The 17,165-nt window shown below is 43.2% G+C and overlaps 2 protein-coding genes across 3 annotated transcripts in view; both read right to left on the reverse strand.

The window, feature by feature from the left end:
• The window catches only part of LOC124006697 (tyrosine-protein kinase ABL1-like), a 52,341-nt gene extending 41,868 nt beyond the window's left edge, over window positions 1-10,473 (reverse strand). For both annotated transcript variants that reach the window (XM_046316778.1, XM_046316776.1), the window contains exon 1: window positions 8,618-10,473. In XM_046316778.1, coding sequence (XP_046172734.1) covers window positions 8,618-8,750 — 133 coding nt within the window. In that variant the 5' untranslated portion in view covers window positions 8,751-10,473. The remainder of the gene's footprint in view (window positions 1-8,617) is intronic.
• Window positions 10,474-12,177: 1,704 nt separating this feature from the next.
• LOC124006699 (exosome complex component RRP4-like) lies at window positions 12,178-15,995 on the reverse strand. The gene is made up of 9 exons (XM_046316782.1): window positions 15,849-15,995; window positions 14,464-14,565; window positions 14,221-14,266; window positions 14,027-14,116; window positions 13,802-13,867; window positions 13,488-13,556; window positions 13,190-13,366; window positions 12,839-12,967; window positions 12,178-12,585 (listed from the first exon to the last, which is right to left on the reverse strand). Exons 1-9 carry the CDS (start codon window positions 15,974-15,976, stop codon window positions 12,505-12,507), a joined length of 888 nt encoding a protein of 295 aa, XP_046172738.1. The 5' UTR covers window positions 15,977-15,995; the 3' UTR covers window positions 12,178-12,504.
• Between the last annotated feature and the right edge of the window lie 1,170 nt (window positions 15,996-17,165).

Here is a 17,165-nt window from a genome sequence, read left to right on the forward strand (position 1 = left end):
AGGACACTGTCACGATATCAGCATTGAGATATTGATACCAAAAAAGAAAGTACAAAGCAGACAACTCCATGGTCCTTTAAAACCAATTTTTGTAAAATATTGTGTGCTACATCAAAATAAACAAATGTGACAACATAAGTCAGTTTTTACCAAGATTACGAATGTTTTCCTTAAAAATTATGCTCACTTCATATTTTGTTTCCTTTTTTCCCCCTAACTTCCTAGTATCCCAATATTAGTAATGTGACAACATGGGTGTGGGTGTCTTTCAAGTTATTAGTCGTATGTACCTGATACACATGGTATACATCGTCCAACAACATGCTTACTTGCAGGGTCCTTCGACAATGCTACAACAATAAGAAACAAGAAAAGAATCTGAACATAAAGTAAATGGCAGTAAGATTTCTGCAGAAGTATAATACATTAAGACACAAGTAAATCAGTAGTTTTCACAATTTTACAAGAATCATAATTTGACCCAGACAACTGGCAATGGAGCAACATTTGATATTCCATTATGTTAGGAAGGTGAAGAACAGAAACGCCTAACTGGTGAGTGGGTGGGGAGTGGGTGGGGAGTGGGTGGGGAGTGGGTGGGGAGTGGGTGGGGAGTGGGTGGGGAGTGGGTGGGGAGTGGGTGGGGAGTGGGTGGGGAGTGGGTGGGGAGTGGGTGGTGAGTGGGTGGGGAGTGGGTGGGGAGTGGGTGGGGAGTGGGTGGTGAGTGGGTGGGGAGAGACGGGAAGAGGGAGAGACAGTTCTGTGACAGACCCAGGCGTGGTCAGTTCTATCTCCCATTTGGTGACCATAGATACCCTGTTAACGGCTATGACGTCCATCTACATAAAATAATACATGCTAGTGGCGGCAGACTCAGTTCAGTCTAAACGAGGCCAGTTGTATACACTTAGCCCAAACGCAGTAAACAGGGCACATGCAGTAAATGCCTCGGCTCTTTTTACAGGCTATTGACCTTAATGAGATGTCCTGCAGATGTTTCTAGGTCTGGGAGGGAGAGGGCCTGCCTGTCCAGAGGTAGAGAGAGAGAATGGTTATGAGCATATGCTAGGAGACTAGGAGCTGGAGCGGAGGAGCCACTGGTTGATTTTCTTTGTGTCTAAGTAGATCCAGATGCAACCAGAATAGCAGAAAAACTGAAGAATAGAGATCTTCCGTTTCTAGGCAATTTCTCACACGGAATAGCCTTCATTTCTCAGAGCAAGAATAGACTGACGAGTTTCAGAAGAAAGTTGTTTGTTTCTGGCCATTTTGAGCCTGTAATCAAACCCACAAATGCTTATGCTCCAGATACTCAACTACCGTAATTTCCGGACTATAAGCCGCTACTTTATTCCCACACTTTGAACCTCGCGGTTTATACAATGACGCGGCTAATTTATGGATTTTTCCCGCTTTCACAAGATTCATGCCGCCAAAAAAAACTGAGCACCGTCACATAATGTGACGTAAATCGAGCGCGCTCAAACTTCCCATCATTCTGATTAAGGTAGTAATTTTGTCACCCTCATCATGGCAAAGACACGGAGAAATGCATATGATGCAGCTTTCAAGTTGAAGGCGATAAAACTGGCTGTTGAAAAAGGAAATAGAGCTGCTGCACAGGAGCTTGGCCTTAATGAGTCGATAAGACGTTGGAAACAGCAAAGTGAGGAACTGACTCAGTGCAGAAAGACAAAAGCTTTCAGAGGGACGAAAAGCAGATGGCCCAAAGTATTTGCAGCCACACGACATCAGTGTAAATCGTGCATTTAAGGTGGCGCTCCTTGTTCAGTGGGAGGCTTGGATGACAAGTGGGGAGAAATCCTTCACTAAAACGGGCCGCAGGCGAAGAGCATCTTATGGTCAAGTCTGCCAGTGGGTCCTGACAGCGTGGAGCATTGTCAAAAAATCCACTATCATCAACGGGTTTCGAAAGGCTGGACTGCTGCGTGTTGAAGGGGCAGCATGAGCTCAGCGGGGTATTTGCCTCCGGATGAAAGTGACGAGAGCGACAATGAAAACGATCCAACATCGGATGAAGCAATTCTGAGGCTATTCAACTCAGACACCGAAGGAGATGACTTCAGTGGTTTCAGTGCACAGGAGGAGGAAGATAGTGACCAATGACTTTCTTGGTAGGCTACTGTTTTCATTTTTGTTACAAGCCGTGTTTTGTTAAAGCCTATTTATTTTTGTTACAGGCCGTGTTTCGTTTGAAGGCTGTGTAAAGTTCATTTGTTTCAATGTACCGGTAGGCACCCGCGGCTTATTTATGTACAAAAATACATATTTTAATAATTCAGTGGGTGCGGTTTATATTCAGGTGCGCTTAATAGTCCAGCAATTACGGTAGTCTAAAGAAGGCCAGTTTTCAGCTATGCTAACATAATTGCAAAAGGGTTTTCTAATGATCAATTAGCCTTTTAAAATGATTCACTTGGATTAGTTAACAAAATGTGCCATTGGAACACAGGAGTGATGGTTGCTGATTTACCTTTAACTAGGCAAGTCAGTTAAGAACAAATTCATATTTTCAATGATGGCCTAGGGACTGTGGGTTCAGGGGCAGAACGACAGATTTCTACCTTGTCAGCTCAGGGATTTGAACTTGCAACCTTTTGTTTACTAGTCCAATGGTCTAACCACTAGACTACCCTGCCGCTGATAATGGGACTCTGTACACCTACCTAGATATTACATTTTTCTTTTTTTTATCAGCCGTTTCCAGCTACAAACGTCATTTACAACATTAACAATGTCTACACTGTATTTCTGATCAATTTGATGTTATTTTAATGGACAAAAAAAAAATGTAATTTTCTTCCAAAAATAAGGACACTATATAAGTGACCCCAATATATAAAAATTGGAAGCCATGAGCAAAATGGACATTTGTGGCCCCAGCATTCCAATAGGGGACAGAGGCATTAGGATTAAACATGCTGTGACTGGAAGGAATTTCTATCACAAGATGGAATTCACATCATAGGTAACAGGCTGTCCATAGAGAAAACAACAGCTGTGCTGCAGGCCTAGGCCAGGGCAGAGGGGAGGCAAGGTGGCAGAGAGAGAGAGCTCACACAGTGCATTCCTGCCCCGACTTAGAGCGTGTGTCTGCTCCGAAAAATGGAGGAGCACCAGAAGGAGTAGGGGATGGGGGGGGGGGGGACGAGAGTATAGGGAGAGGGGATGTGGAGCGGGGCAGAAGCTTTAAATCCTTGCTCTCTCTGCTCAGGCGGACTCAGATGAGCTGAGATGCACAGGACTCTGTTGTTTTAAAAGCCGTCCAGAGGGCTCACTGCCGCCCTGCCGGTTAGCACAGCGATGATGAAACGCGCTCCCCTGAGCATATTTCACGCAAGGCTTAAACTTATTCCTCAACTCCGAAGCCAGGCTGCTGGTGAGGTACTCCACCCCCCTGCTCTCACACCTCACCCAGCCCGCCTGCGCCAGAGAGCAGTCACACAGAGGAGCAGAAAGTGAAAATTATGCCAAATAAGATTAATGAAGTATGAAGACGTTACCACGATAACACACAGTTGATATGAAGTTCATAATGGAACATCAACATACATGCCTGTTGTTGTATAGCCTACCTGGAGTTAGAATAAGGTGAGGACAGTATGACCTAACAAAACAAGTACAAGCCATTGACCTGGGCTAAACTATGGGAATCTGAACAATCATCAACCAGCCTTTTACAATGTGTTTATAACAACGGCAAACGCCTCGGCCGACATACCTCTACGATGAAAGGTTCACTGATGATTCAGCCTTGCCCTCAGGCTAGATAAAGACCCATCTGCCCTACAGCCTGCATTAGGTAACTAACAATTGTACCCCAGACAATTAGAAAAGCATGTGTATGCACTGCAAAATGTATACAACGTATTTATTCCATCACTGTTGGCCATTTCTCTAACCCATTAGCAAAGTAGCTCAGTCTTTCAAGTTCCCCCATCTAATTCATGTCACTATCATGACCTTTAGCCAACTCATTCACACGCACTAATGATTGGCTATCGTAGTGATTAGGCCTGGTTTATCATAATCATCATAACCCATGTTAGCTTACATGATCAAACCTCTGAACTCCATAGCCACCAGACCGGTTTCTGCCACTGGGACCAATTGCCTCAGTGGTTCGCTTGATGGTATTTGAGCAAGAAAACAATATGTCTGTCTATAATTGCTATGAAACAAGAGCAAGCGAGGGAGACAAAAGGAAAGTAAGAGCAAGGAACAGAAAGGCGCCTGAGCAAAAGAGAGAGCGAGAAAGACCAAGCTAGCAAATGAGAGGGGGGGGGGGGGGGGGGGTTGCACCAGCTATTTGAGAGAGGAATGCACAGGAGGTCACATTCCTGACTCCACTGCTGTGGCTTGCCCTATGTTCAACTCTCTCTCGCTGCAAAATAGGCAATACTATTCTAGCTGCCTCTGGAGCAACATTAATCACATGTTTATTGTCACAAGCTTCGTTAAAAAAACAGGTGTAGAGCAACAGTAAAATACTTACTTACAGGCCCTTCCCAACAATGCAGAATACAATCAAATATTTGAAATGTAACACGAGGAATAAATACACAATGAGCAACGATAGCTTGGCGATATACACAGGGTACCAGTACTGAGATGATGTGCAGAGGTACAAGGAAATCTAGGTAGATATGTAAACATAGGTAGGGGTAAAGTAACTAGGCAATAGCAGCAGCAGCATATGTGATGTGTGTGTGTGTGTGTGTGTGTGTGTGTGTGTGTGTGTGTGTGTGTGTGTGTGTGTGTGTGTGTGTGTGTGTGTGTGTGTGTGTGTGTGTGTGTGTGTGTGTGTGTGTGTGTGTGTTTATAGAGTCAAAAAGAGTAGATAGTCTGAGTAGCTAATTGGTTAACTCTTTAACACACAAAATGCTTTACACTGGGCCAATTAATGAATAGAAAGGAGGGGTGGATGGGGTGTACAGATAAGACTGGTGTAGAGAACACTGGTGTACAGATAAGACTGGTGTAGAGAACACTGGTGTACAGATAAGACTGGTGTAGAGAACACTGGTGTACAGATAAGACTGGTGTAGAGAACACTGGTGTACAGATAAGACTGGTGTAGAGAACACTGGTGTACAGATAAGACTGGTGTAGAGAACACTGGTGTACAGATAAGACTGGTGTAGAGAACACTGGTGTACAGATAAGACTGGTGTAGAGAACACTGGTGTACAGATAAGACTGGTGTAGAGAACACTGGTGTACAGATAAGACTGGTGTAGAGAACACTGGTGTACAGATAAGACTGGTGTAGAGAACACTGGTGTACAGATAAGACTGGTGTAGAGAACACTGGTGTACAGATAAGACTGGTGTAGAGAACACTGGTGTACAGATAAGACTGGTGTAGAGAACACTGGTGTACAGATAAGACTGGTGTAGAGAACACTGGTGTACAGATAAGACTGGTGTAGAGAACACTGGTGTACAGATAAGACTGGTGTAGAGAACACTGGTGAAGAGGATATGCACCAGATGTCAAAACACCCCATTATGAATGGAGGAGGAAGTGCAAAACAGAGAAAAGCCAAATGAGAGATTTGGCAAGGGCATCCGTGTTCATTCACTGCCTTCAAACTAGGCTACATGTAGGCTAAAGGTGTGTGAACCCTGGGTCCGTGGAGTCTTGAGCTCTACCTATATAGACTGGGACTCAATTTGAAACGTGCAAAAGAGCGTGTTACTTGTGACAACATTTGTTTCAAAACCTCTCATTTGAATTATTTTTTAACTCAAATGTTATGGAGGATAGGAAACAAGGAAAGGAGACCATAAGAGAGTGTTGGTACCACCTGCATGCTGTGAACAGCCCCCTAGAGAGAGGGGACGTGTCAAGCTGACCTTAAGGAGAGATTCACCATCTGTCTACACACAGACATACCTGCTTTAGCCAGTCATCAGCTAGGGACTAAATTGGCTTTGCTGACCACTCCTTTCCAGGTGGTCAAAATGACTCATCGAGGAGGTGTTGCTCAAGCGGGGGCACAAAGGCTGTTACAGAGAATTGACAGTGCAGACTTTAAGGGGAGGGCAAGACGGCCCTCCAACCACCCCCGCAGTGGGACATTCCAACATGGAAACAGATGACATGAGAAATGTCAATATCTACTTACCGGTAAGTTCCACCAGCTAGCCTAACTGTTACAGAACTGTCAAAATAGGCATCAAAACTACATGCCAGCATTAGAATCACAAAACTACATTTCCTTGACCAGTATTCTCTTCACCTTTCAAGAGTCAGAGTTCCCAACATCACATCAAGAGTCATAGTCTACGTATCATCCATCTAAACAGTCAGATAGTAAAACAGTAACAGAGAGTAATGTAGCCTAGTATAGGCCTATTTCCTCTGACAGATCAGAGTGCTCTCTGTCTCTAGAGCTTGGCGACGTGGCCAGGACCAGGCCACCAGGGGCGAAACAGCTGGCCGCAGTGAGCGGCAAATCTTACCAGGAGGCGCCTGCTGCCCCCGTCTTCAGGACCCAAAGGGATCAGGGGGTAGCTTTTGTGTCTAGACTGCACAGATTCCATGAGTTCCAGACAAAAGACAGAGGGGGAAACAATGGGTGACTCTTCCATGGGCCATACATGATGAATGCAGCTGCTAGAACAGCCCAGGTCCCTGGCATAGGACACCAGGAAGTGGGGGTGATATCACAACAAGCCTGCACTAGAGGGGGTAGGCTAACCAATGCTCCTCATATGGAGAGACTGGAGAAGTATATCCCGGCTATCATCAGAAGCAATAGTCTTCCAAATTAGATCATGCTACCTATAATTTAGTGTATTTTACACTAAGTCTATAACATTTGAAAGTTTATTATCTCACTGGCTTATTGACCTAAACCAGGCAAGTAGGCCTGCCTCATTAGATTTTTCCATGGCAGGTGCATTAGTTGGTCTATAAAAGATGTACAACAGCCAGTATGTTTCTTATGTTAGTCGACATGAATCCTGGAAGAGGCCAAGATAAACGCAGGAGGACCATGTCAGACTAGCTTGCAGCACAAGAGGGCAATAACCTGGAAAGTCAGTCAGGAACCTGGGGGAATGGCCTCCTCACTCTGCTCACTTCCCTTTCTGCTCTACAATCTCCATACTAGACCACACGCCTCTTTCCTCCTTCCTGTTTCAGGCTTGTTTTTGAGGGGACAAAGGGAAAGAAAACAGAGCATCTCAACTGTCCTTTAGATACATTTACACAGCATTTCCACTTCCTGAACCCCCGCAAAAACCTCCCAGCAGGCAGCCGGCATGCCTTGGTGCAAGCGCCCTTGAGAGGAAAAACAATAGCCGATACGGAACTACGGCAATGATCAGGTAACAAATGACAGGCTTCTAAACCACTTCTTGTTATCTGAATTGCAATATTACCAGGAGTTAGAGGAAATTAGGTAGGGAAGACCAAGCTACTCCAATTACTCTCTAGAAGCCCAACTCTGATGTTCTTGGGTGGTGACACAGTGGTGCAGAGGGGAGACAGGTCTTTGCTTGCCCTGTTCTGCCTCTCTCCCTGGCTGTGTGCGGAGGTCTAAACCGGCCTGGTGAGAAGCTTTGCGTAGGCTAGCAGCTCACTAGCTAGCGAAGGCGTCCCGGGTAGAGCAACACGGATGTGAGTGACTGAGTGCTGACATCACCCTCCTCTCGCAACATGACTCACATCACCTCGTAACCTAATAATTCTGCCACTGACCCTTTGCCGGAGATCACTCCAGTCCTCCTCTCCATTTACTGGCAGCACCTTTAACTTGCATCCTTACCCATTATTGTTACGCAAGAGGCCTCCGAGTATCTATCCCTGCCGAGACAATCGCTGTATTTAAAAGATATTCAGTATCACTGGCATGAAATCTGACTGAAAAGGGAATGTTGTCAACAAACAGGCTACCAAATCAAAGTTTTCCATACAGAATCCCTGAACATGTTTACGCTTAATAGGTTTACACAGTGACCCCTGTGAAAACAAGGAGACGCATATCCTGGGGCGTTTCCAGTCAACTCGGCCTGACTTTCAGTCAAAGCAGGCCATTTACTCTTTACATCACCTGTTGCTGTTGGTCGTCTCCACTAGCGTACTACGGTAAGCTTCATCTGAAAAGCTGAGGGAACACAAAAACTGTCCAACCCACCAATAACTGGAGTACAGCAATGAAATAATATAGAAATAAAATTGCCATGTCAATTGACATCACAGTGGGATATTATTCATCAATCGCCATGACCAAACACTCACACGACCCCTCTCACACGAATCAATAATGCTGCCCACAGAAGATTGAGCAATAGTGTGGGCATACTAGCACGGTCAAATGATTGCGAAGGGAACTTCGATGCAGGCCCCATAAAAACGGTGCCTGCCTCATCACAGCCCTGAAACCTATATCCCCAACGATCATAAAAAGCTTGACCTTTGGGGTGAACAAGCATGATGAAACCAATCACGACCAAACTCCACTGAACTGTGAATGAGGAAGAGGTAAGTAGAAGCAGATTCGGAAGAGAAGACAGGGAGAAAAGAAAGACAATATATTGTTAATGACCAAAGTAGGGGTTGGGTACAGAAACAGTGTGTTTTTACCGTGCACAGCGAACACGTTACAGTGATGGGCTCCATGCCGTGATGACTCCCTCTTCCCTCCCTTGATGAAATTCAGCGCTGGCAGACTCGGTCTCCTCTGGTCCCCAACAAATTTCCCCGGCTGCTGCCCCATAAGGGCAGGGTGCCAGGCCGCAGCCGGGTCACCAAACTGGGCTCTCTCACCACCTGGGTGTAGGGAACCTGGTGGGTAGAAGATGGAGAGCAGGGACCCCCTCCGTGGTGCGATTTCCCTCAGTCAGTTTGGCCTCTCCTGGTGCGGTGATGACTGGAAAGTGGAGGCGGCGAGAGATGCTCACTTCTGCATCCCACCACTGACACCAATGCAGGAGTTCTGGATGGAGGGCAATGCAATGGCGAATGGGCAGGCTGGTCCTTATTACTCAAATTCCTCCCTCTTTATCATGCATTGACTGCTTTGGTTGTTTCTGTTACTGTTAGAGAAGGTCTCTAATGGCACTTGTGGGTTTTATTTGTAAGACTAGGGCAGTCAGAAGAATACTGGAGGCCCAATCAAAAGACATTAATGTTGATCTAAGGACTAATCGTGAGGACTTACATTCATCCAGCATGAAATAACATAATGCAGGCCTAAGCCACTACTGCGCTCCATTGACATGATTGCTTTAAAAGTAAAGAGGACTCGAGAACAACTGAGAAAGCTACTATCAAGATGGGGAACTACACAGAATCCTAGAAAAGGCACAATTCCTACATTTACCAGCTGAGCTGAGAAACCTCAGTTCCATATCTGGTAAAATGGTTCATAGAGTTAGCAACCGCGGTAGACAGCTACAGGCACCAATCCTGGTCGTTCCAATACAATATCTCTGCAGACACTGGTCATATAACACTTGCCTAGTCAAATACCGGCTACATGTTGTACAACAGTTGTGATCATGTCAATACTGCACTTGGCCCTGTGGCATCTTCCTCCTAGACTACAATAACTAGATATGTTTTCTCATTGGGCCCTTTAACAAACGTATTGGTTTTTAACTCCATGCAATCCACTCATTTGACAGGCCTTAAAATGTATATTTGACATTTAGCTCGTTTTGCTGTCATATCCCTCTGTGGCCATCTCTCGTGCTTTTCAGGCCACACTTAGACATGACAAAAGGCACTAGTACGGGCTAAACTGTGTTTGATGAGCAATCATGGGAAACTTAACTAGTTCGCATTACTTAGATGATAGCTTTCTGGTAAAGCCAGTGGCTAATATAAAAGGTTTAAACACTCATTCAATGTGGTAGTTTGCAGACAACTGAAGAATGTTATTCAGTAGCTTTGAAGATGCAAGAGTGCTCGTGCAACACTGTTTGTTGGAATGCTAGTTACGGCTAACCGTGGAGTTAGCCTTGCTTGCTAGATGGCGTTCGAGAACCTGGAAACACACATCGGAACAGTCAACATCTGTCTAACTAGCGAACTTGCTAATAACCAACGATAACTAAGGACTGAGTACGTTGTCGTCTCGTTTGAGTCAATAGTGACAACATTAATGAAGTTTTGGCTAAATGTCCACCCAACCCTTGGTATTCAATTATTTGTCAAACTTCCGCGTCCACCGTTCTGCAGAGTTTATCTCCAGCAGTGCATCCCGACCCAGGTACTTTAACCAAGGCGCAGACTCCAAACTTCTCAAGCCAGCCAGTGTGTTGTCAGGGAGTTTTCGCAGCTCCTTCTCAACAAGTGCAAATAACAAGCCCCGTCGTTTGTATCTCCCTGATACCTATACTTATTCATAGCTCTTTCGATAAATTGTGTGCAATTAACTTCGGTCGGATAGTCTCCGCTGAGGCAGCCATATTATTTCCGTAAGCAAGGTGGTTTGCTAAAATATGGGTGGGGATACGTTTTACGTCAGAGCGTGCGTGGGCAAGTAAATAGGGATGGGGCCCACACAGACACATCTCTTCTGTGTTTTTGATGGGACATGCTGAACTACTCTGTCAATGTGGCTAAAGTCATAGGCTGACATAAAATCATTGCAAAGTATCAACTGTTGATAAATAGCAGTTTCACTAAAGGTAAAGGGCAGGCAGTAGAGTTGGTTTCATGAATCAAAAAGCTGTCCTTACTGACTGGAGTCGTTTCAACTCATCTTCGGGAAATAGGAGTAAACAAATAAGACAGAATCAGCTGAGAACTTTTTGGGATGGACATAGAGGGGCTGTCTAAGATTCCTCCACAAGGATCTCTCATACTCTCAGAACGTGTGCCCTCTTGAGGTAAGATCGTCTTATTGGGGAAACCTCTAATTAGAAACACTACTTGCAAGCATGATTATATCAAGTTCTCACACACGGATAGCTTGAGGCATGAACAGCTTGGTATTTATTTCTTACGAGAGTAGTTATTCGTACAAAAGTACAACATTATCAACATTCCTCTGACCTCCTCGGCCATTGCACCAGCAGCTCTATTGTAAAAAAAAAACATTTTGGTTCCCCGAGCAAAAACCCTGTGCTTACCCAGGAGCACGAGTACAGAACATTACAAGACTGCTTCCGACCGGACTACGACAGATGCCGGGAGCTGATGCTGTCGTAGTCCGTGTGGGGTCAAACGACATCAGGAGGCCTAGCTTGGAACTTCTGAAAATGTATTTTAAAGAACTGATTCTAGCACTGGAAGATTCCAAAAAGCAGTCAATCATTTCAGATCGACTACCATTGTTGGTCCATGGGTGTGAAAGATTCAGCAGACTACTGGCATTACACACCTGGCTGAAAGATTACTGTACCTCTGTTGAAATCAGTTTTATAGATAACTTTGACACCTTCTGGAAACAGAGGATATTCTACAGGAATGACGGAGTCCATCCAAATCATCTTGGTTCCTGGACTCTGTTCACACATTTCAAGGCTGTGTTGAGACAATGACTTATCAATGACCCAAAACCAGCAACCTGGTTCAGGTTATCAGTCAACCTACCAGGGTTATTACAAACAGCAAAGGAATGAAATCATCAACATGTACTGATCACATCTATACTAAGGCTGCAGAAATTTGATTTTAAAGCAGTATCCAAATCCTTAGGATGTAGTGATCAGCTGATGTACGAAGGGCTATATAAATAAATTTGATTTTAAATAAATTTGATTTGATAGTGATCACAATATAGTGGCCATGTCTAATATATATAGTGTATAAGAGATCTTACAATACATTTTGTAGTGATTCTTATGTTGATGATGTAAAGAATATTTGCTGGTCTGTAGTGTGTGATGAGGAGCAACCAGACGCTGCACTTGACACATTTATGAAATTGATTATTCCAGTTACTAATAAGCATGCACCCATTAAGAAAATGACTGTAAAAACTTTCACCATATTAAAATGAGTTCAGTTCACAGGGTTGACCTTAAATTAAGGGACAGACGTAAATGAATCCTTCATTTTCAGAAATGACTGTCGAAGCGACACAATTACTCGGGATTTACAACGATGGTGAAACTTGGGAGACAATGTGGGATTAAGTGGGTTGAAATCTTCCGAGAAGTGACACGGTTAAATAATGGACAAGTCCAAATGCGGCATGTTTACACTTTAGCAAGCCTTTATTCAATATTTTAAAAAACATCTGATTTATTGAATGCTCCATGTGGTCTTTATTAAAGAGCACTTCATTTAATATAACAATTCAAATGCAATATTGGTGTACAATTTCTACTTAAAATATCAAAGGGACACAAAAGGCGCTTTTTGTGGAACGACCCGGGTATCTTCTGGTTGAGAGTGCAGACCTTGGGCGGGGGTTCAAGTCCCTAACACAGTTAAGGCCTTGGTGCCTAGACTTGGAATGCAGGGAACACCAACCTTCCATTGTGACAAGGTCACAGAAAGGTTGCATCTACATACTCTTAACCCTCCTGTTCCACCAGTTTCTGACGCGTCACCATCACAATCTCCTCCATCACCTCCGGTTTTAAGATATCCTTGATCTAGAAAGACAGAGAGACCGGTAACTTTATATGCTTTGTAAACACTTTGCATTTTTAGCACCTTTCATCAGATTTCAATGTCATCATTGTCATCATATGAATGGCTTGGATGGCTATAGATTGTGTGTCATGCAAAATAGCTTGCCATCGTGTCCCTTTTAAAAATAACGATCAAACTGAGGCACAATGAATGGAAAGGTTTGCTTCTCTCAGATGCTCTTTCCATTAGCCAGATCAGTACAGACAGCGTTACCTGGTGTGGGAGTGATGACTCGTAACAGTAGAGCACACTGGTGTCATACAGCAGCACCTTGTGTGCCCCCAAGGCCAGCAAGCAGTTCCTTAACCGCGAGATCACCTCCCGATCAGAGAGAGAGACCGGCTGAGAGAGGGAGAGGTTACAGTGAGGTGAGCCGGAAGACCATGTTGAGAAAGGGAAACAGAAGGATTTGGGGTAGATAATATAGTAAAAGTCAAACAGTTATAAGTCTTGTTGAAAGATAAGTACAAATTCGAGTAACACTTTAAGTAACACATTATCTACGTAGAAGTTGGATCCCTTGTATTTCCCACTCGCATCTCTGTAGCCCCAGGCAGCTCATACCTCCAGACTGGTGTAGTATCCTCCAGCCTCCTCGTCCTGCTGTCCTGGGGCGGGGTACAGCCACACAAAGCCATTGTTGCCCAGGATGATGGAGGCCCCACACGGCAGGTTGTGGAAGTGGGTTTTCTGTCTCTTGATGAGAGAGGGAGATAGCTGCACAAGAACTCCTTGCCCCAGCTGATGTGATGTGGTTGCAAATTAATATGAGAAGAATATGAGGTCAATGATTTTCAATCCCTTTAAAAACCATAGAACATCAAAATTGTTGATCACACATTGGGTAGTTCATCTTAGCTACCTTTCCGTACTTTAAACTGCGGGTGTGAAGAGAGAGTGCTCCATCCGAGAAAACAGACTGTACCTCTGCCTGAGAGAAGAGCTAGTCAAGGACAATCTTGACCATAGTCACATACAAATGATGGAGCAGATAGAAGTTAATGCATTCATCAATGAGTGAATGACACTTTCTAGTAGACGGTGGAGTAAAAAAAAAAAAAAGGGAATCTCAAGATAACAAAGATTCCATGTATTTCAATGTAGTTCGGAGGGTAGGCTGGACATGATGAAGGAAAAAGGGCCCAGGTTACTGGTTCGGGTCAGATCAGAGGATACACTGATGAGGTCCCCCTCCTGAAGGTAGTCTCTCATGGTGAGCTCATCTTCTGCTGACCGTCTCCTCTAAGAAGGACAGATATAGACATAGAAAGATGGATTTATGGTAAGACAAAGAAGGAAAGAGAGAATAATGTAAATAAATATCCAAAGACGTTTGACCAAGCACACATTTACCCAAAGACACTTACATATTCCAAGATCTAAGTTGTCTATTCCACTCACCAGCTCTCCTCCGGGCAGATTGACAGAAGACAGCAACAACACAGAGTCCAGTCTGGAGTTGGTCTCCACCTTCCAGCGCTTCTGTTGCACCTACAAACAGCAGACAAACACTAAGCTCCAACCAGGAGAAGCACGATCACCCCAAGTCATTATTAGCCTCACTGACCGTATCACCACCTGAAATGGAAACATACCTCTGTGATCCTTCCGACCACCACATCTCCAACCTCCCCATTGAACCTGGGAATCAGAACAGATAAAGATGGCAAAATTAATCAAATAACAAGTCATATAGGTTTTTACATACCAACTTAGACTGTGATATAATAACAGCAGATGCTGCACAATGGAACCGTTGTCTTCAACATAGAGTCAGTAGCTAATCACTGTGGTAAATCTAAGCCTACAGACATTACTGTGGCACCTGGTCCACTTACCTGGTCCTGAGCGGCCGTACACAGACAAGCTTATTCACCCTCTCCACCTCTCCTGCCACAGAGGCTGTTAGTTTTTCTTCATCCATGTAAGTCCCATGACCCCTAGAATGAAAATCAGTTTGGTCTAATCATGACTCACTCAATATCCACTTTCAATGTCAATGTCATGTATACTCCAGACTCCGACATTGCTCGTCCTAATATTTATATACTTCTTAATTCCATTCTTTTAGATCTGTGTGTATTCTTGTGAATTGTTAGATATAACTGCACTGCTGGAGCTAGGAACACAAGCATTTCACTACACCTACAAGTACATCTGCGAAATAGGTGTATGCGACCAATAAAATTTGATTTGAACACAATTCAAATTACCTTGGCAGAGGGGGTATGATTCAATGAAGAGAAACTTGAAATTGTGAAACAAATATTAACAATAGTATAGTATAGTAATAGTATAGAAAAGATTGTTATATGATCTTCCTGGAACTTGTCAGTAATACATATAGCAGTAAATATACGTACAAGATTCATAGAATATTATTGTAATATCTGACATATGGGTATTTAACATTTAGACATAACAGAAATATTGCATGTATTAATATAAGAAAAAACATACAAGAGACATGAAAGCGAAGCATTCTAAAAGGTGTCACACAGTGGGGCAAAAAGGTATTTAGTCAGCCACCAATTGTGCAAGTTCTCCCACTTAAAAAGATTAGAGGCCTGTAATTTTCATCATAGTTGCACTTCAACTATGACAGACAAAATGAGAAAAAAAATCACATTGTAGGATTTTTTATAAATTTATTTGCAAATTATGGTGGAAAATAAGTATTTGGATTAGCTGTCACAACGTGCCATTGGAACACAGGAGTTGCTGATAATGGGCCTCTGTACGCCTATGTAGTTTTGCTTTTCTTTCAGAAACAAAAACATTTCTAAGTGACCCCAAACTTTTGAACTGTAGTGTATAAGGGAAAACACCTTACAGGATCCTTATTACGGATTACTTATTCGATTTTTGCATAAATAATCTTCTGCCATACAAGATTCTTATTCGATGTTCATTATTATTTCAATTATTATTATCCATTATGGTACGTCAAACTGGCTAAATAACCTATGAATGGAGTGAATAGCTACAGTACTGTACAAGTGAAACTTGCAGAGTATTATGCACTAACAAGTGAGACCTGACATATCATGTCAACATCATATCTAACGTTAGCTTGCTACCTATCTAAAGCAAATTAGGCAAACAAGACGTGGATTAATATTGATTTACAGTAAAGAGAAGGGGGGCTCAGACTCAAATTTTATAAAATGGGAGCAGCACTCGTGTACTCTTGAGGTTCATACTAGCTTGTAGACAGACATACCTCATAAACCCTGTATCTGATGTAATCACATCACCGGGCACAACTAGATCTTTCCCATCCAAAGCGGACAGGGAGGGTGATAACGATACTTGTTTCCGAAAAATTGGTAATCTCATGTCCGCAGCCATGTTTTCTGTCTTCTGTAAATTTAAACGGCGCATGTAATTGACGTCACTGATACTTGGCCATTCAGAATGTACCGAAGACGATTTCCACAAAATCCAAATGTCTCTCGACATTCATTCATTTTAGAACTTATTTTCACAATATTTCAAACTGCATGAGTAATAATGTGAAACAGACAATGCGTTGCTTTGCAAAAAAAAAAACATTTACGTAAGGATGCTAGTTTTCTTTAGTGTCTTGCGCCATCATGTGGACTTGAAGCGATAGCATTTTTCACTATCATTATGTGTAGAGGGCAATAAATAAATAACAGAAAATCATAACATTTTAACATGGAAATAGCTGTTCTATAATTCAGCCTACAGTAGTAGCCAATGTGTGGTGTTCAAAGTAGGCCTAAATTCCATGAGACTTTTGAAAAGTAAGTGACTGAAAATGTTGTGTTGTTTGATGCAAGAAACCACTTTACAAAATAAAATGCGTTACTATTCCCATACCATTATTACAGAGAATCAGACAAATTATGCTACCCTCTGCCTATTGGCTACTTAGCTGATTCAAGCCTGTCCCAAAATACAACACTGCCCCTTTAAGACAAAATAAAGCTCTTTACCTGACTAGCTTTTCAAAGATTGATAGAAATGTTCACGTTTTGTGCTCTTGTAGAAATAAATCGCTCCCCAATTTCTGACTACAAATGATCTCTAACAGGGCTAATAATTCACTAACTAGCAAAGGATATGAACAAATGTGCACACGTTTTACATGCAGCTCTCGCTTTGATCTCAAAACAAGCCATCACTCATCACAGCTCATGCTGTAAACACAACCCAGTTCACAGGGAACAGCACAGATCCATATATGGCAATGGTCTATTTGCATATTGGCCTTCTGCAGCCCTGACTGGTTATGCCCCACAGGTCTGTGCCAAGATGTGCATGTCAATGCAATAGAATCCTACCCCGATACTTTCTGCCTACAACAGCATCTCTGGCATTGTTAGTTTTGCATACTCTTGCATAGTTTGTTTTGTTTTGCATTGAAAGGGGCTAATATTGCATTGATTTGATTAAAATTTCCACAGTAAAGGGGGTAACTCGGGGACATCTCTAGAAAGTTGAGTGAAGTTCAATCTCATGCTTCTCTGCTCTGGCTGATATTTCTCCTGCACAACATGGACTTGACAAAGTG

Source organism: Oncorhynchus gorbuscha, linkage group LG20 (genome assembly GCF_021184085.1).
Source record: "Oncorhynchus gorbuscha isolate QuinsamMale2020 ecotype Even-year linkage group LG20, OgorEven_v1.0, whole genome shotgun sequence".
In the NCBI taxonomy this organism is placed as follows: Eukaryota; Metazoa; Chordata; class Actinopteri; order Salmoniformes; family Salmonidae; genus Oncorhynchus; species Oncorhynchus gorbuscha.

What these genes read in the sequence shown, in the direction of transcription:
- LOC124006699 (XM_046316782.1), bottom strand. Translation starts at nt 15,976, where the DNA reads ATGGCTGCGGACATGAGATTACCAATTTTTCGGAAACAAGTATCGTTA. An exon ending in TCAGATACAGGGTTTATGAG is followed by an intron (nt 14,566 to 15,848) that starts GTATGTCTGTCT and finishes TTTTCATTCTAG; the next exon opens with GGGTCATGGGACTTACATGG. An exon ending in AGGAGGGGGACCTCATCAGT is followed by an intron (nt 13,557 to 13,801) that starts GTATCCTCTGAT and finishes CTCTTCTCTCAG; the next exon opens with GCAGAGGTACAGTCTGTTTT.